We start from the raw sequence: 26,936 nt of genomic DNA, 5'->3' as shown, positions 1-26,936 counted from the left end.
CCCACCCCACACACCCCCCACACGCTTGGCCAAGGCCTCTCCAGCCACCTCCACACAGCCACATCCACAGAGCCTCCCAGAGCCTCTGTACAGCAACTTGCCACCCCTGCATCCACTGGTAGTGTGGGCGTACACCTGCCCCCTGGCACACAGCTCAGACACACACCTTTTGGGAAGCCCAGCCTCTGCCTGGTTGACAGCCGGCCCCAGAACGTCCTCTTCCTATGAGCCGGTTCCCGCCTGGAGGGAGCAGAGCGCTGGTAAGAGCAGGACAACCTCAGGCCCAGGATTTTCCCAAAGTGGACCGGTCGCCGAGTGTGTTTGTACCCCCAGTCCTGGCGACAGGTGCCTGTGCTCTGTGTGAAGCCGCGACTTCCAGCCTGCGGCCTCCCGGCCCAGAGGTCAACATCCAGCTGCCAGACAGGTGAGCGGCTGCTAGGAGCGCCAACCAGCGCACCCGCGGGGTGTGTGGGCGGCGAGTTCAGAGTACTGGCTGTGGCGCTGCGTAGTGGCGCGGGGGTGGCAGTGTTGCAGGTGGTGTGGAACTGATGAGGAGAGGTGTGTGTGCGCGCGTGTGTGTGCGCGCAGCTCGAGACCAACCTTGAAGGGACAGTGGAGACGGGAGTCCGTCGAGGCGCCCCCAGGCCACCTCTACGGACCCCAGGTGCCAAGCGTCGGGGTGGAACCGGGGAGGGGGAGGTTTCTCAAGACCTTTCAACACCCCAGGGATCGGCCTGCGGCTTCCGCGGACCGGAGAGTGGGAGAGAGTCCTAGACCGGGAGCCAGAGCTCCAGGAGGAGAGATTCGGGAGAGGTGACGGACGCTGGCCTGGCGCACAGACCCACCGACTGTGGGGCCACTTTGGCCGGGAGCTAGGCTGTAGCACCGGCGGGGCGGGGCGGGGCAGGGCGGGGCGGGAGCGACGCGTGATTGGCAGCCACCAGGGCCATTAGGAAGCGCCCGGGCCCGCGCCGGGCGCCCGGGATACGCAGTTTAAAACTCCAGCACAGGCCCTGGCGCGCGTACATGGCAGCGGCTGCGGCGGCGCAGGCCCGGGTGACCAGGTACGAGCGGGCGGGGCTGGCGGGCCGATCCGGGAGGGGCGCTGGACAGTCGCTGCAGGGAGGACGAGGGCCGTGAGACCCCGGGGACAGCCTCCCCTCTTGCGGTCCTGCAGTCCCGGACCCACTGGGCGGATCAGAAAGTTTGCAGGGAGCCAGGGACTAGGAGACAGACGGCACAGGGACAGAGGAAACTGAGAGATGCCAGAAAGACCGAGTCAGGGACAGACAGAGAGACCCAGGGTGAGACAGAGGAAGAGATACCCGGGGCTGAAAACGGTGGTAGAAAGTGAACAACCTAGGGAGAGAGAAACAGAACAGAACTCGAAATTCCGAGGCAGTGAGAGCGGAGGGCGAGCGGTGGGTAGAAACACGCCAAGGCGAAGACGGAGGCCTTGGCCCGCGGAGACGCAGGCACCCGCGGAGGACGCTTCGGATCCGTCACGGTTTTGCCTCATTTGGAAGATATTACTTCGCCCCTGAAAAAAAAAATTCAAAAAAGGTTTGGATATTAAGCGGAGAGAAAACCTTCTCAGTTTGGAAGGGGGCGGCGCGGGGAGGGAGGTGGCCGGCGTAATGCGGAGCAGATGCGGCCCAGGGCGTCGCGGAGCCTGGGGCGGGGGCTGGGGAGGGGGCGCGGCCGGCAGCCCAGTTCCCAGCCTGCGGAGCGCAGAGGCCGCCCACACCTCCCCAGCTTCCTGGTCCACGCGAACCCCGGAGTGCTCCGGGCGTTGCCCGGGTCTGGCTTTGGTCTCGCCCGCGCAGATCCCGTTCAAACTCAGCTGCCACCAAGTGCGCCTTTTCTCTCTGGATTGAGATTCTGCACGAATTTTCCAGTTGAGGGTGGTTGGGCGCTCTGCCAGCCTCTGCCCTCGAAGACGCGGCCTTGGGCTAGGGCCCTCCAGGTGGGTGTTTGGGGCGTAGTGGCCCTAGTTCCCTGGAATTCGTTTTGCCTCCCGCGGCCTCAGCCGGCGTGGGTCAGGCGAACTCCGGCGAGGAACGGCAGGCTGGGGCCAGTCTCCGGAGCGGTTCTCGGGGCACTTCTAGGGGAGCGGTCAAAGGGTTGGGGGAACTGCCAGGGTCTTTCCTCCCTGGGCTTCCCACACCGGATGGCCGTAACTCAGTCGTGGACGGCGACAGGCCAGGGGCCCTGATGAACTGTGCAGGGTCCCGGGCTCCTCCGGCTGAACTTTCTGGCTGTCAAATTCCCGGAACCTGCTCAGGGGCTTAGGTGGCACTGGTGGTGCACTTAAGGAGCTTGAGGGAAACCTCCTTTTCCCCAAATTCGCACCAAATCTGGGGCCCCGACTTTTCCTGGATTCCAGCCACACCCGGTTTGGGAGGCAGTGGGCTCCTCAGGCTTGTGATTTGCGGCAAGAAGGAGTCCCGGAATGGGGGAAGGGGGAAGACGGGATCCTAGGCTTTTTCACCCTCTTTGCAAGCATGCAATTCCCCAAAGCCGAGAACCCACCGGGCCTGGAGCGCAGCCTCAGCGCTGGTTCCGACCCGGGCCCCAGGAGGTCTTTTTCGTTTGAGAAAAGTCCTCGGAAACCGGGGCAGGGTGGGCCGGTGTTGGTTTTCTAAGGGCGGCTCTGGTTTGAGGGCGTTGGGGAAAAAGGCGGGCTTTATTGACTCGATGGGCCTTGGAGGAAAGGAGCTGTCTGCACCGCAAGGGTTGTGTGCTCCACAGCCGAGGAAATTGTGCAAGTTCCCAGCTGGCTATGGCGATGGCAGGGCGACTAGAGTCCTTTCCCCTCTCTAGTGCTGGGGATTCTGTGCGCTGCAGGCGGGTCAGCTCTGTTCAACCCCTTTCTAGGAAGTGATATGGTCTATTAGTTTTAGGTGGGTGTAGCGGGGGTTGTTTTCAATTTTTCTGGGATTTGTGTTTCACTTACCCATATGCCTGGTTCTACCCTCAAATGGAAAAGCACTCTGGCCTAAGGACCAATGAATTTAGTTCCTACCTCCCTTTTCTGCAAACCAGCTGTGTTTATGTGTGTCTAGGTGTTCAGAAAAAAATCAAATTTGCTGCCTGGTGAGAGCAAATTATCTGGATAATTGGCTCAAATCTCTCGTATGGCTGGGGTAGACACACTCTTGGGAAAAGAAGCAGGGCATTGCTACTCAGGAGGGGGGTGAACACCTTGCTCTGCCCCTGCAGTCTTTGGGGGCACCTATTCCTGCAAGGAGGCGGGAGTCTGGCAGCCCAGGCCCCACATGGAATGCAGAACAGAAAGGCAGAGGTGCAGAGGAGTGGAAACCCGCCCCAGGCGAAGGCCACGGTGAAGGACAAGCACTCAGGCCTCCAGATGGGCTCTGCCGGAGAGCGGGCTTATGGGTCAGCTTCATGGGCATCGGGTGAGTGTCTGGAGGATCCCTGCACCCCTGTCCTAGCCACTTTCACATGCACAATCCCATGTGGTCTGGAAATTTGAGCTGTTTCTCTGTTCTCAAACATAACTTGCACTTGACACGCTGCGGGCACACACGCACACACTGCGGATTCTGAGCAGGAAATAAAGTTCCCAGCCTCACCTGGGCCTCAGCGCTCCGGGAGTGTACAGCCTAGAATGAGGAGTCCACCCTAGCCCTCAGTGCCAGCCTCTCCGAAGCCAGTTCTTCTGAGGAGCAACCAATCTGGTTTGACGATTAGAGCATGGGGACATGGCCGGTGGCTTTTGAGGGAAGGGGAGAACCAGACCCAGAGGCTCAGTCCCCCATGTCTGAACGAATTCTGTGTGCACACACATATTTGCCAGCTGTCTAGATTGACGGTCATACACAGACACACATACAGAGGCTGACAGGCACACAGAGTGGGACTCCTGGGTTAAAGTCACCCAGGCTATGGGTATCACACTCAGATACACTTTGAGAAGTCACACAAGAGGCACGGGCAGATCCACTAACTACATAAAACCCCTCTGATAGACACAGTTCCATACTCACAGGTTAAACTCACATAGACACTCATGCTCAACACATGCAGACACCCCCTAGGGCAACAGTCCCAGGTGTCACAGCCCCACCTTGAGCAGAAGCCCCAGGCAGTCCTAGGGAGGGTGCGTCTACATTTTTGCTTGGCGTTTGCGCTCTCTATTCCCGCCACTCTCTCCAGGCCTTGAAGTTACTCCCCCGGCCAGTCCCACGTCCTCAAGGAGCCAGTCTTCACCTCCCCCACCCCTGCTTTCCCATTTCGCCCCCCACCCCACCCCTTCCCCACAGTCCCGCTCGGCCGCCCCGCAGTGCCCATGTAAATGACAGCAATAAATATCTAATCAAGGCCCGGGGCGACGCCACTGCTGCCCGCCAAAGCCCATTACCGAACGAGTAGGGAGGGGCGCTGGGGTGGGTGGGTGAGCTTCCGGCGGGGTGCGTGTTTTGGTCTCCACATTCATCCTGCACTGAATGCCTCTCCTGTCTGACCTTGAGTGAGTCTCAGTTTCCCCTTCTGTAAGAAGGGCACCGAGCTGGGCTCTCCCTTGTCCAGCCCTCCAGAGGCCATTCAGTGGCCTCGCTTTCTATTTAGTCACCTGTCCGTTCTTCTGAGCTTGTTTGACTCTTCCCCAGTGTTGCCTGATGGGTGGACATCCCAGCTTGGACAGACCACAGATCCCAGCTCCGGTGGCTCTGGCCCCAACTGTTCTTCGGACTTTAGCCAGGTTTTTGCTGGCAAAGGGGAGTTCCCTGGATATGAGAGCGGCAGGAGGGAGCACATTTCCCAGACGGGGTCACTCCTTCCCTCCGGTCTACAGCCACTGTGAGCACTGCTTCAACGTGCCCCGAGGCCACTGGAGCCCACTGGGTTTCCCAGCCTCCACAGCTCTATCTCCAGGGTTTGTTTGAGCCCCTGATGAGTTGTACATCTGTCAGTGCGCAGAGCAGGAACCGCGCTTTCTGCGTCCGCAGGACAGACCCTCCTCCGAGTTCCTCCAGCCGTTTGGAGGCCCTAACTTGGGGCTGGAGCCGCTCTGCTCCACAGGGGACTCTGTAATCCCTGTTTCCCAGCCCTGGCCTGGATCTGGATGGCCAAGATGGACCAGGTCGTCCCTCAGGGACTTTGGGCCAGGGCTAACTGAACAGGCAGGGCTGCCACTTCTGTACCCTGGAGAGGCCAGGAACATCCTGGGGTCCTAACCTATGCCCTGTTCCATCTCAGCTCTGCCCAAATCTCCTCGATCTCCAGTGCACTAGCTGTATCTCTGCCAGAAAGAAAGCAGAGAATCAAGCAATTACCCAGACAACTCTACTCTCAAGACTTGCAGTCAGGTCCCTCATCCTACCCCGCCACCTGCCTGGTCTCAAAAGCTGATGCTGGACCAGACTCGAGAAAAAGCAGCAAAAAAGTGACCTCTTCCGTCTTCTCCCGTTCCTGGCTGCATTTTGCTGCCTTAAAAAAAACCAAAAAATTAACTCCAGCCGCCTGATTTCTCTGCATCCCCAACATTAAGGACCTCGGAAAACTAGAGGACTGTAGGCGGAGGGGCCTCCCTCAGTCTCGGCCCATTAGCCTGCGGGGGGCTAATTACCCCAATTAGTGGCTGATTTATAATTAATGGCTCGGACCAAGGGATAATTGGATGTTAATGGATAACAGTTTGTGTAGGGAACTAAGAGCCCTGACTCCTTCAAAGGGCCACTGGCCGGTGGTCGGCCCTGAGACCCAACAGGACCCTGGAGCTCTCCCAGTGGGTTCTTCTCCTATCCACTGGGCCCCCATCCCTGAGCCAAGAGGGGAGCTGATAATCTCCTTTGAGAAATTTATGAGCTCTGTGTGCCCGTTATGAAGTCCAGCACCCCTTCCAATCTAACCCTTGCAAAGCCACATACTTCCAAGCCCACCTGCCTGTCACGCATGGCTCCAACTCCAGGTTCACTTTGGGGACCCTCAGTGGAGATGAAAGGAGGATGAGCAGATTCTTTGACCCCCACAGCTCATCCCTTTCCCACATGGATCAGGCAAGGTGTGGTTAATGGTGACGATGTGGGGGTCATGATACCTATGCCACTGGCGGGGGGAGGGAACATGGCCAAGGTGAGGGCAGTGGCCAGGGCTCATGTAGGATGAGGTTAGAGCTTACTCTGTGACAAGGTCAGGGCCACAGCTGTGGCCAGAAGGTGGCTTGGCTTCTGGTGAGGACACTGGATTTTCCCTGCTGGGGCAGGGCAGAGCAGGCAGGCTGAAGAGGAAACTTTGGACATTGGCCCACTATCATCTCCCAGAGCTGGTTTCCTCTCCCCCAGGGCATGTGACCATCTGCAATTCCCCTAGAATCTGAGTCCTTTGAGCTGGAATTCATGACACTACCCCTAAAGTCCAACAGGCAGTGGCTCCATCTTTATTTGTGGAATGAATGATGTCCCTTCCTGTGGGCACTGGGTCCTGAGTACTAGCTGAGGAAGCAGACCCTGCCCTGGATCAAGGTTAAGAGCTCTGGTGGGCACTGATTTCACAATTTGGAGTTAGACTCCCTCGATTCCATCCTGGCTAAGCTGCTTAGCTGTGTAGCTTTGGAGAAGTGACTTTACCTCTCTGAGTCTCAGTTTCCTTATCAGTCAAATGGGGATTATGAGGTTGTTGTGAAGATTAAATGAGCTGCTGCCAGTCAGGTCTCTATGAGGATAGCTGGTAATAATAATAATTTATTATAAAACTCTGGCAAAAGGTAGGCAAACGGGCAACTACAATTTGGTAAGGATAGGAATTTAAAGAAGTCACTGGACCCAACTGGTAACTTCTGGACCTAACCACTGCTAAAATTGGATGATTTTAGCAAATTATCCTATCTTTCTCACCTTCCATTTCTGAATCTGTAAGATGAGGATGGCAGGAGAGGCTTCCTGGAAAAATGCGTGTCCAAGCTTAATGTGAATCAGGAGTTCTCCAAGTCATGCTGGTGGAGGGACAACATTCCCAGAGTGGGAGGCAGCCATATAGTAGCTTTGGAGAGCCATGGCTCAGTGGTGGGTGGGAGTGTACAGGAAGGAAGGAAGGGGAGATGACAGATTTGGATATGGCTTTTTAAGAAATCTGGTTTTGAAAGTATCAGAGAGAACTGGTCTGAGAGATGGGTTCATTTCTTTCAAATGAGGCCTGGCTCACCCCACCCTCTGGTGGGGAGCCCTGGCTGGGAAGAATCTGACCCCTGGCAGGGGGAGGAAGAGGCTGATCCCTGGGCTTTCTGCACCTTTGAGTTCCTGATACTGACAGGAGATTCGGGGAGCATGGAGGGTTCAGTGTAACCCAAGAACGGATCTGGGGCTCTTGGAGGAGCCCCTGTTAAATAAGCAGCATCTGAGAGGTAGTAGTTGGGGATGTCCTCATGTCAAGCTTGCTCTCAAACCATGTGCCTGCAGGGTCCTTGGTCAGGGTAAGACCGGGATCTCCACAGCCCTCACATCCTATCCTTCCACTGCAGATTCCTGGCAACTCAGAACTAAGAACAGATGTGGGAACAGGGGTACTTACTGGGATGGGGGCTCAGCCTTCCCCATTCCCAAGCAGACCAGCCAAAGGGACTCACCTTCCTTGAGCCTCAGCTCCTCATCTGCAGTGTGGACAGCGCCTCCCTCATAGACTTGGGGTAAGAAATTAATGAGGTGCTGAAGTTGAGTATCTGGCATGTGCCAGGGACAGAGCTTCTTTTAAAACCTTGGACCCAAAAGCTCGGAGTTGGAAGGCTTCTGGGTCATCTTGTTCAGCCAGCCCCACAACACCCACGCACTCATGCACACACACGTGCATACACATGAACGAATACCTCCTTCTCGGCCTCCCTCACACGTGGCTGGCCAGCCCTGGGTTACACACTTCTCATGACAAGGTCTCTTTCCCTCCTGGTTAGTGTCATATCAGAAGAGGTCAGAGATGGCAGGACACTAGCCAAGGTCACAAAGCAGCCTGGAGTTGGGGCAGGAGCCCTGGCCTGCTGCTCCTGGGTTCGTGTATTCATGATCTTCTACCTGCATGAGTAAAAGTCCTTTTGGACTCCAAACTGCAAAGCAGGAGAGACAATTGCAATGGCCTCTCCCCTCAAAGTGTCACTGGAGAACCTCCAGAGATAAAGGGGCAGCAGCATTTCTCAAGAAAGAGAGCCCATGGCAACAGGCTACTCTCGATCTCTCCCTCTGCTATTGACACCCAGGGCTAGTCCTCACCAGGGCCTATCTCTTGGTCACACTGTGAAAATAAATACCAGATAGCTTTTCAGAGACTCAGAGACCTGGGTTCCCATCCTGCCTCCACCACTTACTAGCTGTGGGACCTTGGGCAGGAGACTTTATCTCCCTGAGTCTCAGTTTTCTCATCCATATAATGGGGATAATTATACCTTTCTGGAAGGGTTGTGTTGAAGTTTATTAGGTGATACGCCTAGAATGAGGGAAACAAGACTTGGCACGTGGTAGATGTTCAAGGAGAGGTAGCTGTTGCTAATGAGGTGATGTGTCTCACTGTGCCCGGAATGGACAGCGGGATGAGACTCTCAGAGAATGTTCGTTTCCTCCACTTCCACTTCTCTTTCCTTTCCTTTAAGTAAAGTTGTTCTGCCTTGTTTCCATTGTGAATGGGAATGAGAAGAAACTGAGGGAGAATTAAAAGTTCAGAGAAGGAAAGGGAGAGGCAAAGGGTGGTGGGGTAGGCCTGTGGGGTGGCTGAGCAGGGTGTGACCCAAGGAAAGGTCCACTTTCCTTTTAATCAAAGACGTCTTGCATGCATTTTCATGGTACTGCTGCCGTTAATTTATAAAAAGTGCCCCCTAATAAAATTCTGCTTGATTCTTCGATTGGCTGGGCATTAGGCCGCAGCCAGCAGCGACGCGGGGACATAACGGATGCATTTGCAGATTTGGAAAATTAAAGCCATCTATATGGCGCCTGTGGCGGGAGATCCGCCGATCTGCTTGCTTAATGAAATATAAAGATTCTTTTAACCAATGTAAGCACAATTCGACAGCTTGTGAAACGCGGCCGTGCCGTGATGGATGGCTCTCCTGGCTCTCCAGGAATTGCGGGGCGGCACCTTTTAAATATATAATTGATTCTATTTGTAGTATGCAGTGGGCTGAGCCCATGCAGGGCCGGGCCTGGGGCCAGGAGTGCAGGGCCTCTGTTTAGAGGCTCCTGCAGGTCTTGTAGGGTTCCAGCCTGGGGGGGCCTCCCTATAGGGGCCACCAGGACTCAGAACTGGATGTGGAAGGGGCTCCTGCGGCTGGGCCTGGCTGAGGATCTCAGTAGTGCAGGTCCTGGCTGCCTCTATTGCTGGGAAAGGGCCCACTGGGCAGGGGTCACCCTCATGAGGCCTACGTCCTGGGACAGAGGAGGTAGTGGGCTGGGACTCTGGGTCTCCATTTCCTCCCGTGGACTATCCTGGGCTGTGGTGGTCCTGCCTCCCTCACAGTCTCTTGGTCTAAAATTCCTTCCCATTCATTCAACATTTACTATTTACTAAGCACCAACTGTATACCAGACTCTGTGCTAAATGTCGCAGAAACTAAAATGGCTAAGACAAATTATTAATTTTCTGTGTTGATCTCTCTCCTTGCTTTTTTGTTTTTTTCCTTTCTCTTTGTATTTTCCTCTTGTTCTCTCTCACACCTTGTTCAGGGGTGGAAGAGCCACAATACACTGACCTAGCAGCAGGGCACCGGGCCACATGACTTTCCAGGGTACCATTTAGTGTACCTTCCCCTGGTCACACACTCACAGACACATCATTTGCACACATGGGCTCACAGGCATGCACACCCACCAAGACACATAAAGTAGCCAGATATACACATAGACAGAGCCAGATGCGCATACAATCATATGGCCGATCCCAGGTGGGTTGTGTACACACATGGCCACTGAGGTGAGCTTCAGACCTATGGCTGTGTGGCACTACATGTGTACAGCTCAGATGGTAAGTAGCATCCACTGACAAGGGTCCCTCTATGGCCTTAGAGGAGAGCAGGGGCCTTGATGTCCAGCTGTAGTGAGGAAGAGGAGTATGAGGCTGGAGGGAGAGGAGCTTAGCAGGGAAGATTTAGGCTTACACACAGCTTCATCTCACAGCACACACACATGCACACAGTGTGCACACGAGCATGCATGCCATACTTTCTTTCTTTTTCTTTTTATTTTTCCTTTTTTTTTGGGGGTGGGGACTGAGTCTCACTCTGTCACCCAGGCTGTAGTGCAGTGGTGCAATCTCTGCTCGCTGCAACCTCCACCTCCCCAGTTCAAACGATTCTCCTGCCTCAGCCTCCCGAGTAGCTAGGATTACAGGTGCCTGCTACCACTGGTCTAAACTCTTGATCTCAGGTGATCTGCCCATTTTGGCCTCCCAAAGTGCTGGGATTACAGGCGTGAGCCCCCGCGGCCAGCAGAATGTGCTTTTTCTTGCTTTCCTCCTGTTGCCTTGGAACAAATCAGAGATAACAGAAATGAGGGAATGGAATATGCTGGGGTAAGACCCTGTGCGACTGGGGCTGGGAAATACTAGCTAGTGGGAAGAACTTCACCTGTTGACACCTGTTTCACCACTTTCTACCTCCATGGCCTTTAGCAAATTATCCAATCTTTCTTGCCTTCCATTTCTGAATATGTAAGATGGGGATAACATTTTCTACCTCCTACGGTGTTAGGAGAATTGATGGAGATGTCTGATGTATCAGAGGCATTTAATAAATAGTTATGATTATTAATTCATCCTCTGATCCTTATTTCCTAACCCTGCTTCTGCGCTAGACCCTGTGGTCTGGACTGGGGGTGGGGTGGGTGTCCAGAAATGCATGATGTAGTGTCTGCCCTCAAGGAGCTCAGTCTAGTCCAGCTGGGGAGATAGAAGTGTTATCACAGCACTCTGCTGCAGGCACTAGAATTAAGAAAATACATGGAAGGTGCCGAGTGTGGTGTCTGGCACAGAGTGTGTTCAGTACATGATAGCTAGTATTGTTGTCATCATTGTGGTCATCCTTATTTCTATGATCTGAGCATACTTATCACAGCCTGGAGCGGGGAGAGATGCCTTGTCAGAGGCAAGTGGGGGAAGGCCTCATTTCTGAGGAGGGCTCAGTTGTATGGAGAGGGAAGAATTTATTAGGTGAAGGGAAAGAAGAGGAATGGTGTTTCAGGTAGAGGGCCCAGCAAGAGTAACAGCGTGGAGATGAGAAGGAGTGGCAGGTAATCTGGTAGTGCTTGGTGCTGGGGACAGGGAGGGCATCAGGCCATCCTGGGAAGATCTTAGAGACTGTTGGAGGGCCACAGGGATGGGGCAATTGGGGCCCCAGAGAGGCATCTCTCTGGTTTCGGTTAATAAAGCCGTGTTGTGCATCAAAAACTGTGAGATCAGCGATAATTAAGTCAATTAAAATGTCACCACATTAACAGCAGTGAGTTTTAAAGCAACAAAACCCCTGAGTTTGGTGGGGGAGGGGCATTCCAAAAGCAGGAGTTGGGATGCATGAAATTCCCTCTGAACTCTGTTCCCCCTTCCCCACCTGGAGCTTGTGACACTCTGGAGCTTGGTTTCATCCTCATATCCAGCGAGAGACATGGATACCTCCCCCCAGCCCCTACCCGCCCCCCCCCAAAAAAGAAAGAAAGAAATAATATAAATGTGAAAATCACCTGTAATCCCATTTGCTATCTCCCAGAGATAACCTCTGTTAACATTTCAGGGTATAACCTTCCAGACTTTTTTCTATGCATATTTATACATACATTACAAAAATGGGATCATATCATGCATACTGCTTTGTTACCTATTTCCCTCACTCAATGGTATATTGTGAACATCAGCACATACAGATACACATCATTGTTTTAAATTGCGGTGCCGTATTCCACTGTGGGAATACCTGTCCCCTCATTTGCTAAACTAATCCTCTCTCGATGGACAGTTAGGTTTTCAATTGTTTGCCATCACAGGCACTGCTGTGATAAATATGTGCATACACATATCTCTGCATACTTGAAGGGTACATTTCTAGAAATGGAATTGTTGGGTCAAAGACGAGGTACTCTCTAAAGGATTTTGATGTAAGGAGTAAATAGCTCTTCTGCCATCAAGTAGGAGAAGGACCATCTCCCATTCCCCTAGATAACCCTGTGTAGTAATTTTTCTTTATATTTGCTGATTCGATTGGTAAACAATGACCCTCCCTCCCTCCCTCCCTGCCTCCCTCCCTCCCTTCCTTCCTTCCTTCCTTCCTTCCTTCCTTCCTTCCTTCCTTCCTTCCTTCCTTCATTCCTCCCTCCCTCCCTCCCTCCCTCCCTCTCTCCCCCACTTTCTTTCTTTCTCTCTTTCTTTTCTTTCTTGACATAGTTTCACTCTGTTGCCCAGGCTGGAGGGCGGTGACATGATCTCGGGTCACTGCAACCTCCACCTCCCGGGTTCAAGTGATTCTCCTGCCCCAGCCTCCCGAGTAGCTGGGATTACAGGCGTGGGTCACCACACCTGGCTAATATTTTGTATTTATTAGTAGAGGTGGGGTTTCACCATATTGGCCAGGCTGGTCTTGAACACTGACCTTAAGTGATCTCAAAGTGCTGGGATTATAGGCGTAAGCCATTGCACCCAGCCTTTTTCTTTCTTTGGTTGTAAATAAGGCTGAGCTTTTTGTCATGTCTGTTGGCTATTTGTATTTCTTCTTTAATGAGTTGTTTCTTCATTTACTTAGCCTATCTTTTACTAAGGTGACCATCTTTTTATTTATTTATTCATTTAGAGATGGGGTCTTGCTATGTTGCCCAGGCTGAATTCAAACTCCTGGGCTTAAGTGATCCCCTCACTTTAGCCTCCTGAGTAGCTGGGACTACAGGTGTGTGCTACCACACTCAGCTTTATTTTTTTATTCCTAACTAAGAGTTCTTTGTATATTATGGATATAGCCTTTTATTTGATTTGTGCTATTTACTTTTTATGAATTCCTCTACATCACATACAGTATATAACAGATATTTTTCCAAATTTGTTGTTTACCTTTTAGCTTTGTTTATGGTATATTCTGTTATACTGAGGTGTAAATTCTTCATCTCACCATGTCTATTACTCTTTTCTCTTAGCTTTCTGCCTTGAGGTTGGTCATGGTGTGTGGAGTAGGCTTCTGCAAGGGAATGTCATTGGAGGAAGTTCATGTGTGAATGCTGACTCAGAAATCTGTAAATCTAGCCCTCAGCTCCAGACTCCTATATCCAACAGCCAATTCAACATATGCTTACTTGGAAGTTGAATTCGTATGTCAGTCATTCTTGCCATGTCCCCCAAAACCTTGGTTTCCATTCTCTCCCTCCCCAGATCTGCTTCTCCAACTCAATGCTCTTCATTTAGGAAAAGACCCATCTTCACTCAGCTGTTCAGGATGGAAACTTGAGTTATCCTATTTTCTTTATTGCCCTCTTTTCCTCGCATCTTATAACTAAGCTATCAGCAATCATGCTGATTCTACCTTCAAACTACCAGAATCTGACCATTTTCGGCACCTCCTCCCACTCTAGTGAAGGCAGCATGGTCACTGGCCTGGACTTCTGTGGTGTCCTAGTGGCCTGGTCTCTCCGCTTTTCTTCTTGCATCTCTGCAGTTTGTTCTCTATATAGCAGCCAAAATGAGCTTTTAAAAACAAATCATAGACCAGGTGTGGTGGTTCATGCCTGTAATTCCAGCACTTTGGGAGGCCAAGGCAGGAGGATTACTTGAGGCCAGGAGTTTGAGACCAGCCTGGGCAACATAGTGAGACCCTGTCTCTAAAAATAAATAAATAAATAAATAAATAAATAAATAAATAAATAATCCCAGCATGATGGTGCACACCTGTAGTGCCAGCACACCCAGGAGGCTGAGATGGGAGAATTGCCTGAGCCCCAGAGACTGAGGCTGTGGTGAGCCAAGATTGCACCACTGCACTTCAGTCTGGGAGACACAGCGAGACTGTGTCTCAGAAATAAACAAAACAAAACAAAAAAACCCAGATTATATTATGTTACTCCCCTCAAGACCCTCCAGGGGCTTCCCATCACACTCAGGATAAAATCCAGATGGGATTTCCATTGGGCCGTGGGATTACAATGGAATGTGGAGCCCTCTGGCTAGCGACCCCTCTCCCTCCAACCTTGTCTCCTTCATCTGCTCCCTCCGTCTGTGCTCCAGCCACCCTGGTTTTCTTGCTGTTCTACACACACAAGCTTGTCCATGCCTCAGGGCCTTTGTCCTTGCTGTTCCTTGTGCCTGGAAAGCCTTTCCTGAGATCTCCACATGGCTGACTTCAAGTTTCTGCTCAAATGTCGGAGAGCCCTTTCCTGACCACATGTTCTAAAACAATCTCTCCTTTCCCTCTTGTCATTCTCCTCCTCCACCTTATTTTTCTTCAGAGTCTGTATTCCAGTCTGACATTAGTACATATATATTTTATTCATTGTTATACATCCCCCTATCCAGGAATGTAAATTCCACGAAGTTAGGGACTTTGCTATTTAGTAAGTGGGTGCTTAAAAAATATGTGTTGGATGAATATGTGTAATATACGAATGGATGTGTGTGAGTGTAATGTTTGTGTGTAGATGTCTCTGCTGCATGAATAGATATCTGTGAGCATGTCTGTGCGTGGAACTGTGGGAAAAGACATTCAGTTTGTGTCTGTGAATAGGGAGGCTTCTGTGAATGCCTTGCCAAGAATGTCTGCGTACGTGTATTTTTGCATGAAACATGTGTGTGCTTGCCTGCAACTGTGTGTGTTTGTGTGTATGCTGTGGATATTTGATTATGTATAACCTGTGTCTGTTTCAGTGAGGAGGTGAGATACCTGCATATGTCTTCCTTTTATCAAATGGACCTGCCATTGCCCCAGCCTTCCCTTTTCACCTCTCACACTTGGGAAATAGGAAACACTTTTGTGTTTTGGGGAGACTCCAGATGTGGAGTCAATTCCAAAAATGACATTTCACACTGCTACAGGTGGGTGAGGGTCTGGATGGGACCTTGGCAGCCTCTTGCTGAGGCTGGAGCCGTCTCAGTAGGATGGATGTCTTCTCTGATGAATGGAATATTTCCTTGGAACAATTGGCCATGACAGAATAAGGTTGCAGAAATGTGGAGTGGGGCAGGCCCTGGACTGGCTGTGTGGCTTTGACTTGTCACTCTTCTTTCTCTGAGCCTCAGTAGACTCAACTGCAGTTGGGGCTCATCCTTCTTGGCCTGCTTGCTTCTTGGAGGTATGGTGAGAATAAAGGGAGGTAATGGCGGTGAATGTAGGACAGTCGTAACAACACATAACAACAGTATTCTTACGTTTGTGCAGAACCTTAGGGTTTATCATTTCTTTCTTTCTTTTTTTTTTTTTGGAGACAGGGTCTTGCCTTGTTGCCCAGGCTAGAGTGCAGTGGTGCGATCTCAGCTGCCTGCAACCTCCGCCTCCTAGGTTCAAGCGATTCTCCTGCCTCAGCCTCCCAAGTAGCTGGAATTACAGGAATGTGCCACCATGCCCAGCTAAGTTTTGTATTTTTAGTAGAGATGAGGTTTCGCCATGTTGGCCAGGCTGGTCTTGAACTCCTGACCTCAGGTGATCTGCCCACCTCGGCCTCCCAAAGTGTTGGGATTACAAGCATGAGCCATTACGCCTGGCCCTGAGTTTATCTCATTTCAAAGCAAATGCCTCAGTGGGGAATCTGGCTCTGGTCTTGGCCCCAAGTGGGCCTCAATGGGTATTGGTTGAATAAGTGATAAGTGTGTGAGTGAATCAATGAAGGTAAAAATGAGTAAGTGCCTGAGTAATTGAAAGAAGAGATGATTGCATGAAGTAGCAAATGAATTTGTAAATCACAATGACTAACACTTTTGAGCACATACTATGATCCAGTCCTTTGTAAAGGCTTCTCTGAATCCTTGCAGCAACCCTATGAGATAGGTACTGTCATTAACCCCATGTTGCAGATAGAGAAACTGTGGGTCAGGGAAGTTAAGTGACATGCCCAAAGCCACAAAGCTCCTGAGTGGTGGAGCTGAGGTTTCAGCCTGCCCTGGGCAGTCTGACTCTAGAGCCCAGAGCCCTAAACCCACACTGGCCCTGCTGAGTGAATCAGTGAATGAGTGAGTGAATGAAGGAGTGGATGCAGGAACCCCCACACGGTAAGCCAGGGGCAAGACAGGCTCCTTTCCGATGGAGAGAGCTTCTGACCCATCAGAAGGTGGGCATCCAGGGTCTGGACTGGGGGTGGGTCTCCCTGAGGGCAGAGTCTGAAAGGCCTGCCTCATGTCCCCTCTCCCTCTTCCATCTGTAGGCGAATGCCGCCATGCAGCACTACGGGGTGAACGGCTACTCGCTGCATGCCATGAACTCACTCAGCGCCATGTACAACCTGCACCAGCAGGCAGCCCAGCAGGCCCAGCACGCCCCTGACTACCGGCCTTCGGTGCATGCGCTTACATTGGCTGAGCGCCTGGCTGGTAAGAGCCCTGGGGACTGGACTGTGGGGATAGGACTGTGGGGGTCAGGGGAGGAGGCTCTGGAAGGCAAAGAGGAGAGACAGCACTGGCTAAGCTTGTTCTAGGCAGCTCAAAAAGACTCAGGTCACTTAGCAACACAGAGAGATGTCAATTCAAAACTATGCGTGTATATCCAGAGCACCTTTTGTTTGCCAGCACTGTTCAGGGCGCTGGAGCTGCCCTACACTTTCAAATTCTTGTAACAGGCCTGTGAGGGAGGCATTCATTAGCCCTATCTCACAGAAGAAGAAATGAGGTAGGAGGGTAAGGGACTAGTCCAGAGTTATATGGCTGGGAAGTAGCTGGAAGAGCCTGGAATGCTCAGGCAAGGAGAGTTCAGGCACAGGGATTGTAAATAACAGCTTCTATGTTCTGACATCAACTGTGAGTTAGGCACTGTGGGAGTCTCTCTCTTTCTGTGTGCATCAAATCATCCAATCCCCATGTGGAGAGGTTACTATTTCCATTTTATGGACAAGGAAATGGAGACTCAGAGAGGCTAAATCTGGGCCAAGTGGTGTTGGAACATAACATGGCTAAAAATATGAGCTTTGGAGTCCTAGACTTGAAATCAGCATGGGACTTTCCCACTCAGCTCTCTTCTCTGAGCCTCAGTTTCTCCTTTTATAAAAAGGAGAAAATGGCCATGCCCATCCCCTAGGGTGGTTGGGAGGTGATTTGTGATAACATATGCAAAGTATTCAGCAGAGCCTGGTAGGTGCTCAGAGATCATTATTACCCAAAGCCTAAGGAAATTACCCATATATGCCTATGAGGGACCGGCAACCTGGTCCCCCCACACCTGGTTCTACTGACTGTTGCCCTGCCCTGCCAGCCTCTCGGTGGGCGAGAAAAGGATTCAGTGACATAGATGAGGAGTTTGATTTCCTGGGAAGTGGTGCTACCCAACCCATCCTGTCCCAGGCCCAGCCTTGAGCAGCTGGTAAACCCACATGGGCCCAGCCCTGTGCCAGGCAGGCCTCAGAAAACTTCAGGGAACTCCTAGGGAGAATGGGTGCCCATGACCCATGAGAGGGCACAACAGGAGTCAAATGCTGGGGCAGCTCAGAGCAGCAGGATCAGCTGGGGTAGTCAGGGAGAGCTTTCTGAAGGCCACAGGGGCAGGAACCAGGCCTCAAAAAGGCCAACATGAGCAAAGGCACAGAAATGGGATGGGATCTCCACCTGGGTAGCAGCACTGGCCTGGCAGGGAGGGCATGGCCAGTCTTACTCCTTTAGACCCTGCCAGGCCTCTGGGCAGAACTCAGTGGATAAGTTTCTCCCGACCGGTGTGGAGGCATTAGTTTCTAGTGTGGGGATATTGGATATAGTCCTGTGCACAATCTCGTGGTGACATCAGCTCCTGACAGTATTCCAGGACCCAAGGACCAGAGCACAGAGAGGAGTCAGGGATAGGGGCTCATGTCCACTGGTGGAGGCAGAGGAACTGGGGTGTTCAGCCCACCCCCAACTCTCTAATTCTTAAGAAGGAAGGACATGAACTCCAGGTGAGCCTTTGTATGGAGGCCTTGCCTTCCAGCAGAGGCTCTGCCCACGGTTTAGAGAGCCTGGCTTCCCTGTGACACCTATACCGCCCCCACCACGCCTGCCACCCTTGCAGTCCCTGGAGCCAGCAGTAGGATACTGAGTTGTTGCTCCTCCGCCAACCAGGGTGGGGCTGACAGAGCGGTCCCCACTCCTTCCCCTGCCCCAGGATGACCAGCATGAGCTCAGGGCTGAGTTAGGCCGAGGATTAAGGTCAGTCTGAGAGGGGTTCAGGACTCCCTTTTTAAACTGAAGAAGAAGTATCTCAAAGTCTGGGGCTTCCTGGATACCCAGTTGCCTCTTCCTTTTTTTTTTTTTTTTTTTATCTTTTTAGGATGGAGTTTCGATCTGGTTGCCCATGCTGGAGTGCAATGGTGCCATCTTGGATCACTGCACTCTCCACCTCCCGGGTTCAAGCGATTCTCCTGCCTCAGCCTCCCAAGTAGCTGGGATTACAGGGGCCTACCACCACTCCCAGCTAATTTTTTGTATTTTTGGTAGAAAGACAGTGTTTCACCATGTTGGCCAGGCTGGTCTTGAACTCCTGACCTCAGGTGATCCACCTGCCCAAAGTGCTGGGATTATAGGCGTGAACCACTGTGCCAGGCCTCCTCTTCCTATTTAGGGTGTTGTGGATGACTTCTCATTCCTTGGAGGGCAGGGGAAGGACTCTGGCATCCCTTTGCAGAGGCTGAGATTACTCAAGTTCCCTTCAGCACAGACAGGGCAGGATCCACTTATGACATGATGGGAGGCAGTGAAGACAGAGGTTACTGTCTATCTTCCAGGGGCTAGTCAAGTGAAAGGGCTGAAGGCTAGACCCCAGGATGGAGGCTAGACCCTGGCCCTAGGCAGACACCTATCCTGGGTGGTTATCATGTTACCAGACATATGGACAGGATGATGGAATTGATGGTCCATAGTCCTGTCTCCCCTCCAAGCCCACAGTGGTTGGAACCTGGTCTCTTTGTCCTTCTGTCTTTGGGGAGGCAGCCACAAGGGTCAAGACTGAGGGCAACAAGCCTTACCTGAGATGTGACCCCTGATGCCCCCGCCCTCCCCGCTCTGCTCGTACCCCCTAGCCAAGCTCTCTGTTCAGGAAACAGAAGAGCAGGAGCCTCAGCCCCTGCCATCAGAGACTCTAGGCCAGTTGGGATGAGGGGGTTTACAAGCAGAGGATAGAGAATCAAGTGCTGGTGAATTCTGTCTGCCTAGTCAGTCCTCCCTTGACTAGACCTTGAGATGGGTACCAGCCCAGCCTGGCTTCTCATGGGCAGGGACCAGTACTCTGATGCTAAAGAAGTCTTAGTATTCAGAATCTAAGGGCTATAGGGTCTTAGAACTCTTGTGATATGGACTTACAGATTATCAGCATCATGGAGTCTCAAAATACACTCATAGTATCCATCTTAGGGCAGTACCCACCTACCCACTCTCAATGCCAAATAACGAAGACCCCCCTCAATCATATGCCTGACAGCCATTTGTGGAGTTGAGTTAGACCTCTGTGGTCCTGAGAGTGCATAATGGGGTGGAGAGACCTTGAAAGCCCACAGCCATATGGAGAGGGGATGGGTGATTTCTAGGGGCAAGGGACCAGGGCCAGCTCTGGCAGCAGCCTGGGTGTCCACAGTGGGTCAAAGCAGGATAAGATTCAAAGCTATTTCCCATAATTAAATGGGCCCCCTCTCCTTGCCCTCCAACGGCTGTACATTTCAAGACATCATCTTGGAGGCCCGTTATGGTTCCCAGCACCGCAAACAACGTCGCAGCCGCACAGCGTTCACAGCTCAGCAGCTCGAGGCCCTGGAAAAGACCTTCCAGAAGACTCACTACCCAGATGTGGTGATGCGTGAGAGGCTGGCCATGTGTACCAACCTGCCTGAGGCCCGGGTGCAGGTAAGGCCCAGCTCTCCTAACTAGGCCTTGCAGACAAACACCAGCCCATCAGTCTGGCCCCTTGTCCAGGAGCCAGCATGTCATCCCTGTGCCAAGGTGCAACTGATCTCTCCATCAAAGCCTTCAGTGATAGGAGGGGAGTCTGGGAAGGGACGGAGGGTGTGCGTTCCCTAGAGGGGTGGGGGGATGTTATCACACACATCCTCTCCCAGAGCACCCTGCTCCACACCAACCCTCCTTCTTTCTTGCCCACCTTGGACTGCTCCTTTCCTGTCCTCAGGTGTGGTTCAAGAACCGCCGGGCCAAGTTCCGGAAGAAGCAGCGTAGCCTGCAGAAAGAACAGCTCCAGAAGCAGAAGGAGGCTGAGGGCTCCCATGGGGAAGACAAGGCAGAGGCCCCCACTCCAGATACCCAGCTGGACACTGACCAGCCCCCACGCCTGCCTGGCAGCGACCCCCCTGCTGAGCTTCACCTGAGTCTGTCTGAGCAGTCAGCCAGTGAGTCAGCCCCCGAGGATCAGCTGGAACGTGAGGAGGACCCCCGGGCAGGGGCTGAGGACCCCAAAACTGAGAAGAGCCCTGGGGCTGAGAGCAAAGGGCTGGGCTGCAAGAGGGGCAGCCCCAAGGCAGGTGAGGTCTGAGGGATGCCATGGGAGGGCTGGGGTCTGGGGTCCCTGAGCATGTGAAGCCAGTCAGAGGCGAGTAATCAACTGCCCCTGAGGGGCATGGCCCATCAGAAGGGACTAACCACAGCAGGCCTGGGCCAGGTCTTCACCCTTTAGTTGCAGAGCCGTGGGAAGGTCCAGGGGGTTCTGAGGGACGGGCTGGGTAGCAGGGGAGGGATATGGCGGGAGCTCTGGGCAAAAATTATTTATCAGCCATTTGGAAGTATTCCAATATTTTAACAACCAATTGGATGTCCCGGTGCATACTGTGTTAGTACCAGAGATTCCCACGTGCAGCAGACTCCGAGCACATTTCTGAAGGAACAGAGCTCTGGCATGAGGCATATCTCAAACACAAACCCTAAGTCCAGCAGGGAGGGGACAGGGGCTGTGAGCTGAAAGCTGGAGTGAAGGAATGGGAGCTCTGGACAGCGTGGGGGAGGGGGAAGTTACAGCCCTTGAAAAGAAAAAGAGACAGACATGGGGGCCTTGGCAGGGTCCCTGGAGCTTTCCCAGGAAGCCTGGGTCCCTTTCTCCTAGGATTCTGAGCCTTGCTTCAGGGGATGCCCTGACTGAGATGGGATGGATGTGGTTTCAGCCAAAGCCTGTCTTGTCTGTAGTGCCAAGGGGGTGAGAAGGCTGAGTGCACCTCTCCTGGCAGACCAATGCCCTTGTCCTGAGGGCTTTGTTCTTGGGTTCTCTGCTTGCAGATTCCCCAGGCAGCCTGACCATCACTCCTGCGGCCCCAGGGGGTGGCCTCCTGGGCCCCTCCCACTCCTATTCCTCGTCCCCGCTGAGCCTCTTCCGTCTGCAGGAGCAATTCCGCCAGCACATGGCGGCCACCAACAACCTGGTGCACTACTCATCCTTCGAAGTAGGGGGTCCGGCCCCTGCTGCTGCCGCGGCGGCTGCTGCTGTGCCCTACCTGGGCGTCAACATGGCCCCGCTGGGCTCACTGCACTGCCAGTCCTACTACCAGTCCCTGTCAGCAGCCGCTGCTGCCCACCAGGGTGTGTGGGGGTCCCCTCTGCTGCCTGCACCCCCAGCAGGCCTGGCTCCTGCATCAGCTACCCTGAACAGTAAAACCACAAGCATCGAGAACCTGCGGCTCCGGGCCAAGCAGCATGCGGCCTCCCTGGGACTCGATACACTGCCCAACTGACTGTTTGGCCTCCAACCCAGCCAGGGGTCTTAGGTGTCCCCTCCTAGCCCTGTGGTTATCCCTAGGTGGCTCTTGAGGAGTTAACTCCATGAGCACAGGGATCCTAGGGCCCGGCATCCTGTTCCCTGCTCCACTTCCCCATACCCCAGCCTGAGGCGAAGCCCACACCTACACACCCTCTGCATGGCCCTGCCTGGACCCCATGAAGGCCGAATAGGGAGGAGGTCAGGGGCTGGGGTGCCCCAAGCTTCCCTCAGGGAAGTGAGAGGCTCTTCCTGGCTAGACCCCCATCTCAATACCACCTCCTCCCTTTTCTCCCTCCCCTTCTGCCCCTTAGTAAGTCTATGTGTGGAATGTGAGATATAAATATAAATATATAAAGCTATATTTTCAGGCACCTGCCTGCCCCAAGCCCCCTGCCCCACTCCCATCTCTTCTTCCCTGCCACCCCTCCCTGCAGCCTCCGAGGCTTACTCCAGCCATACCTTCTCTTTCTCCTCTCTCCTTCCTTCTTCCCTTGATCTCCCTCTTCCTGTCTCTGTCCTGGTCCCTGCCCCCGTCTCAGCCCAGCCTCTGTATTCTCCACCCTTGATCTTTCTCCCTGTCTCTCCTGCTGCCCCTGGTTTCTTCCTTTGGTGCTGGCTGTGTTGGTATCGTCAGTTCTTGAGCTATATTTTGTTTGGGGTTGTGGCTGGTTTTGGTTTTAGTAATTTTGCTGCTTCCCGTTGCTCTCCTTCTATTCCCTCCCTTCTGCCCTGCCTGCCTGTCTCCTCCCTGCACCTGCGGCCTCTCTGGGAAGCTGTTCCTTTCCATGCCAAATAGAAGCAACAAGGCCCTAGCTGGAGACCCTGGGGATCTGGAACTGCAGGCAGGAGGTAGCACTGGCTCCCACTCCCACCCTTGCCCAGCCTGGCATCTAGAAGGTGTCACGAATTACTTTCTCTTCTGTCTTCTCAGTTTTGATGTCCTCATCCCCAAGATTAAGGAGGCAGTAGTCAGGCTGGGAAGGCAGTAGAATGGCCAGCATTCCTGCCTGTAAGCCCTCCAAAGACAGAGGCCCGGTGTCAGAGTTCAGCCAGGACTGACCACAGGGCTCTAAAGCTCTCTTTGGTGAGACTTCCCTGGTTGGTGAGTGGCAGCAGGGGAAGAGGTGCTCTCAGAGACAGCAGGACTGGTGCTCCTCTCCCACAAGCCCAGCCTCCACGTTCAGCAGGTACTGTGCATAGCAGGAGTACGGTGACCAGGTTGAACTCTGCTTCTGAGCACAGTGAGTGCAAAGCATTTAGCAACACATAGGCTCAGGCTTCTGTAGGCTTCCTGTCCCAGAGCCGATTATGGAAGTAAGGGCTTCTCTCCAACTAGTCACTGGAATGGAAAACTGTGTTACTGTTCATAGCCAGGAAACCCAGCTCAGCAAACCCTCTTTCAAAGCTGTGTGACTGGCTGGGTGCAGTGGCTCACACCTGTAATCCCAGCACTTTGGGAGGCCGAGGCAGGCAATCACCTGAGGTCAGTAGTTCAAGACCAGCCTGGCCAACATGTGAAACTACTAATAATACACAAATTAGCCAGGCCTGGTGGCACGTGCCTGTAATCACAGCTACTTGGGAGGCTGAGCTGGGAGGATTGCTGGAACCTGGGAGGTGGAGGTTGTGGTGAGCTGAGATCATGCCACTGCCCTCCAGCCTGGGCAACAGAGTGAGATTCCATCTCAAAAAAAAAAAAATGCTGTGTGACTTTGGGCAAGCATGTAGCCTCTCTGGGTCTGTTTCCCTGTCTGGGTTAGATGGCCTGTAAGGTCCTAGCCAGCTCTACATTCTGCATTTTTGCTCACAACCTTGCAGGACAGAAGTTTTTAGTTAAATTGACAACAACAGAAGGTTCTCACAAGCACAATGTATGAAGTAGGAAGTTACCATTGCCTTGCTGTGGAGCAAGGGGTGTTGTACACACAAGCCTTTCTGTAGACACTGCCTCAGTTTCCCCATAAGCATAATGGGTCCCCTCTAGTTCAGACAATCTGGATTTGGTCTTGAGTTCCAGTGCCAGACTCTGGGGTCACCACATTTTCATACCTTTGCATGGTCTCAGGGCCTCTGGGCAGTGGGAGGGGATGGCTTAGACAGATTCTTGCTCATGCTCCCCAACTCTTGGTGGCTCACTATTGAACACTTCAACCCCTGCTTAAAGAAGTTGATCTGAAAGCCAGGGTACATATTGCTAAGGCTTGTCTCCTCTCCCAGTGGGAAGAGAGAGGTTCTGTTGGTGTCCTGGTAGGATTGGTTTGCAGAGAAGTCAATGCTCATCACCCTTGAGGGGGTCAGCCTAGGCTGGGGCAGATGGAGAAGGCTTTGCACAGGAAAAAAAGTGAGGGAGATAGTAGTCCAGGCCAGGAGAACCATCTGAACAAAGCAACAGAGATGAGACTCAGTAGACCATGGGAAGCGGGTGGCTGACTTCATGAGAGGTGGGGCTAAGGGGCCTGGAATCCAGGTTAAAGACCTCACCTACATGTGGCAAGCACCAAGACAGGCAGTTGAGGGTTTGCAAATCCTCAGGTGTCTTGCTGGGGTCTGGAATTTGGAAGAGGAATCCACCAGCCATGAGGGCATCAGAGGAGAGACTTAGGCAGCGCTGTGGGAGGTTGGCAGATTCCAGGAGTGACAGAGGAGGTTTTTGGTTTGGGAGGGGTTCTGTGGCCAATGGCCCATCAACTGTCCTCTGGGATTAGTCCCAGGAAGTTCTGTTTCTAAAACAAAAAATAATCATCTGGATAGGTATGGGAAGCTTCCTAGCTGCTTTTAGGCCAAAACTTTTTGTCAGTTCCCGGGTACAAGTGATTGTCACTAGGCCTTGGAATCCAACAGCCCTAGATATCACTGCCTCCTCCAGGAAGCCTCCCCTGACCTCCTAAGGGGTGATGTTCTGTCATGGCTGGAGGCAGGTCCACTTTGGAGCAGCCCAGTTTCCCTCAGATGTTTGTTAACACTTGTCCCATTCAATTGACCCAAATCTACAAACCTAGAGAAGGCAGGGAAGGTACCTGCAGTCCCTGCCCTCAGAGGGATCTCAAGTTTAGGGCACCAGCCTTGAGTACTGAAAACAGCTAGAGAGCAAGAGCAGAGCACACCTGTGTCTCCTCTGAGGACACTGGTAAGCGGCACCGTGCGTCTCCTCTGAGCACACTTGTAAGCAGCACCGTGCATCCCTTCTGGTGGGCAGAGGGTACAGGCCCACCACACCTGATGCTGGAGCCCCTCCCAGGCCTGCTGGGCCAACCTGGGCCTGAAAGCCAGAGGCTCAAGCTCTGATTGTCCCTTCCAGGAATGCCTCATGCCTGGCCTCTCCCTGCTGTCTGAGTCTCCCTTTCCCTGCTTCCTCACTCCCCTAGAGCATGGTCCAGGGGCCTGGGTCCCCACCCCAACTCCAAGGCTGATGGGCTCTACAGACTGCTTTCCAAACCGGCTCTTTTGTGACCATTTGTGCTTAGAGGTTGTGCCAGCCCATGGCAAAAACACTGTGTACTGTATTTATTTATTCTGTTAGTTGAAAATAACAAGACTTAATTCACCCCTGCCTGTCCCCTCGCCTGTCCCCTGTATAGTGCAGCATGACACTCTGTGTATCTGTCCTTCTGTCAGTCTTATTCCCTGTGATGTTGTGACCTGTTCTTTGTCTTGGCAAATAAAAGAGAACCCAGCAGCTCAGACCTCAGTCCATGTTCCTTCCCAGAGATGCCTGCAGTGGCCTGAGCAGGCAGTGTCTCCAGGTCTGTTCACTGCCCCTCTGATGCCATGGCCAGTGGGGATGGAGGCGGACCTACCACACTATTGGCCATTGTCACGCTGACCATGTAGCTCTCTCTGTGACTCTTACTAATCTGCAGCCGGGATGCCACTCTGGAGTGGCTGCAGGGGGGCAGATAACGGGGGAGGGTTCCATCTTCTCTAGGCTGTTTGGACCTCACCCAAACACAAGTGGCAGAGTAACCTGGGACATGGGACACCTGGGACAAGCAGTGCCTGGGAGTATTCAGGGTAGCCTGGGAGATGGATGGGTCTGCAGGACAGAGAGAGGCAGGGGATTCTGAGGAAAACTGCAAGTAAGCCAGGGCCAAAGGGGAGTGGTAAGTAGAGACATTTGGATGTACAGCCAGAGCTGTTTTCCAGTGGAAAGGGCTCTGTCCTGAGAGGTGAGCAAGCAGAGGATGAAGAAGGGCTTTCTGCCACGGTGTGCTGTGGTGTGTCGTTATTACAAGTCTAGCTGCAGGTCTGAGAACCTGTGCTGTGAATTCCTAAGTGTCTGCTTGCATCTGTGTGTGTATGAGCACATTCACCATGCTCAGGAGAGACAGCGCGAGATACACGGCGAGACTGTACGTACACGCAATACGTGCAGAAAAATGCACAGCCAGGAAGTTCTTGCTATGAAACCCTGGTCCCTTCGGCTGCCTCTCAAGAAAAAGAAGACAAGAGATCTCTACTCAGTCGTGGCTGCTTTGGCTCCACCTTCTTCCCCGGTGCTCCAGAGTGCCTGTGCAGGGCGGAGAGCCGGAAGAGGTGGTGCACGCACCTGGCTGAGATTTGGGGGAGGTGACAGTCTCCTCTGTCCGCAGATTTCCTGGTAGGAGAACCCAGCAGGCCTGAATGTATGCAGGGAGCTGTCTGCTAGGCGTCCCAGGGGTGGGCCCTGACCTCCCCACTTCCCAGGTCCACCCCAGCAGACGCATTCCTCTCTCCCCAGCAGGCTGAGGATTAGGGTGGGGAGCTTCTCCCTTTCACCTTGTCCCCTGCCTCCCTGGGAGGGGCTGAGAGATCAAATATCTGCCTCAAATCTCCCACTGCTCCCTCCCCTGGCCTGAGCCATTGACTGTCTCCTATGTACTTCAGCCCCAAGGGACACACCTTCCCTGGCATAAAGGGCACCCTGGTAACACTGCAGTTCAAATCACTCATGCACTCAGCATATACAGAGCACCTGCTGTATGCCTATGCCTGTGCTGGGAGCTGACTACATAGAAACAAGTAAGGAAAACAATACAACAGAGGGTGAGATGGTGTTCAAAAAACGGAGACCTTGGGACAGGCGCAGTGGCTCACGCCTGTAATCCCAGCATTTTGGGAGGCCAAGGTGGGTCAGGAGTTT

The 26,936-nt window shown here is 52.9% G+C and overlaps 1 protein-coding gene across 1 annotated transcript; it reads left to right on the top strand.

Moving 5' to 3' along the window:
- Nucleotides 1-1,085: 1,085 nt before the first annotated feature.
- Nucleotides 1,086-25,498, top strand: DMBX1 (diencephalon/mesencephalon homeobox 1). The gene is made up of 5 exons (XM_007978897.3): nt 1,086-1,563; nt 16,317-16,482; nt 19,787-19,965; nt 20,246-20,594; nt 21,340-25,498. The coding sequence occupies exons 2-5, from the start codon at nt 16,329-16,331 to the stop codon at nt 21,789-21,791; spliced, it is 1,134 nt and encodes a 377-aa protein (XP_007977088.1). The 5' UTR covers nt 1,086-1,563; nt 16,317-16,328; the 3' UTR covers nt 21,792-25,498.
- The last annotated feature ends 1,438 nt before the right edge of the window (nt 25,499-26,936 follow it).

This window comes from Chlorocebus sabaeus, chromosome 20 (genome assembly GCF_047675955.1).
Source record: "Chlorocebus sabaeus isolate Y175 chromosome 20, mChlSab1.0.hap1, whole genome shotgun sequence".
Lineage (NCBI taxonomy): Eukaryota > Metazoa > Chordata > Mammalia > Primates > Cercopithecidae > Chlorocebus > Chlorocebus sabaeus.
This window is presented reverse-complemented; position numbering and strand designations above follow the sequence as displayed.